At 62.9% G+C, this 1,643-nt stretch overlaps 1 protein-coding gene across 1 annotated transcript, besides 1 other annotated feature; it reads right to left on the bottom strand.

Annotated features, from left to right (window-relative positions):
* Positions 1-49: 49 nt before the first annotated feature.
* On the bottom strand, positions 50-1,210 carry Tco025E_04805 (uncharacterized protein; the record flags this gene model as incomplete). The annotated part of the gene is made up of 1 exon (XM_029371710.1): positions 50-1,210. The coding sequence occupies one exon, from the start codon at positions 1,208-1,210 to the stop codon at positions 50-52; it is 1,161 nt and encodes a 386-aa protein (XP_029228173.1).
* A 394-nt stretch (positions 1,211-1,604) lies between these two features.
* Positions 1,605-1,641: a microsatellite.
* The last annotated feature ends 2 nt before the right edge of the window (positions 1,642-1,643 follow it).

Raw genomic sequence — 1,643 nt, forward strand, 5'->3', positions numbered from 1 at the left:
GTTTTTTTTTCTGCCTGATGGCTCTCCCTCTAGCCACAGCGCCGGCATTTCACGCCGCAGCGGAGGAGCGGCCCCTCTTCTTCCTTCCGTCCCGATTCATCTTGGCCTTCAGGTGGCGCACAAGCTCGTCGCACTCCGCCTGCAGTCTGCGTCCACGCTCCTCCTCGTGGGCCAGCTGAGCCGCCGGCGTGTCGGCTAACGCGGGCGGCAGGCGCCCCGCCGGGCCCGCGTCGCCGCTCACGGCAAGGAGAGGCGGTGCAGGCTCCACCCGCACACGAGCCCGCCGCCACGTGTCCCAGCCGTCGTGTGCCCGCGGCACCGGCGACGCCGCCGGCCCCGCCGCCTCCAAGCGTATCTCGCGGAATGCCGCACACCGCACGGGCGCCTCCGCCGCCGCCAGTGGTTTCCCCTCCACGCGGCAAAAGTCTCGGGAGAGCCAAAAGTCCGCCGCACCGAGGCCCCACGTGGCGATCGCGCCGCCGCCTTCTCCCTCGCCACGCGGCCAAAAAACCGCAGTGAGGCGGTCCGTTGTCACCGTGAGCCGGGCAATGAAAAGGTCCTCGGGCGCCTCCGCCGCAAACTCCTCGCCGCGGCGCGACCACGAGTACGTCTGGAGCCACAGCGGAGGTTCCCGGCGGGCCAGTGGATCGACGAGGCGGTCGTTGTCGTACAGGTCCACGCGGGCAAGCCGCGTGCCGCCGAGAAAGCAGGTTGTCTCGTCCGGCGAGAGCGCCAGGCAGCGCAGCGAGAACCCAACCCGCACATCGCAGAGGGAGGAACGGGTCGTAGTGTCAAAGACAATGAAACGGCCGCCCACGCCGCAGGTCGCTAGCCAGCTGCCTGTGGAGAAAAACGTCATGGCCGTCACCGGCAGCGTGTGGCCTGCGAGGCGCCCCATCCGCTCCTCGCTGTTCGTCAGGAGGTTTAAAGCGGGCTGCACAACAGGCGCCGCATCGTGGCCGGCGGAGGCAAGAAGGTGGGAGGTCGAGGCACACAGGCAGTGCACCGGTCCATGATGCAGCGCCCGCGCATACACGCAGACGCCGGCGGCATCCCCCGCCGCATCGCCGCTCGGCCGCGCAAAAGCGAGGACGCAGCCGACGTCGGTGCCCACAACAACAATGCGGCCCATCACAACCGCCGCGGCGGTGACACGGAGCCCGTCAGCCAGGCGCTGGCCCAAGAGTGCTGCCACTTCCAGCGTCGGCATTCGCTACGCACTTTACTTTTTTTGTTGTTGTTTTTTATTTGTGCCCCGCCAGAAAACAACAACAAAAAAAGACGTCCATTTCAATTTGGCGTGCACACCGCCAGAGTAGCGGGCAAAGAAGAAGCGGAACACGCAAGCACGCAAGCAAATTGCTATTTTAAATCAATCTTCAGCCATGGCGCCTCCAGCAACTTTCACGCGCATCTTTTTCTTTTCTTGCTTCCTCTTTTTTCCCCCACGGGACACGAGGCAGAGACTTTCGTTATTGCCGCGTTCAAGACGGTCAGTGCGGCGCCTCAGAGACCACCGCACGCAGAGGTCTCCTTACCCCCAGTCAAAAGTAAAAAAAAAAAGCAACACAAAAATAAGAGGTGAATACGCATCCGTGCACCGGCTTTTTTTTTTCTTTCTTAAATTTCTTTTTCTTTTTTCC

The sequence above is a fragment of the Trypanosoma conorhini genome (genome assembly GCF_003719485.1).
Source record: "Trypanosoma conorhini strain 025E chromosome Unknown Tco_14.4_contig_00258, whole genome shotgun sequence".
Lineage (NCBI taxonomy): Eukaryota > Euglenozoa > Kinetoplastea > Trypanosomatida > Trypanosomatidae > Trypanosoma > Trypanosoma conorhini.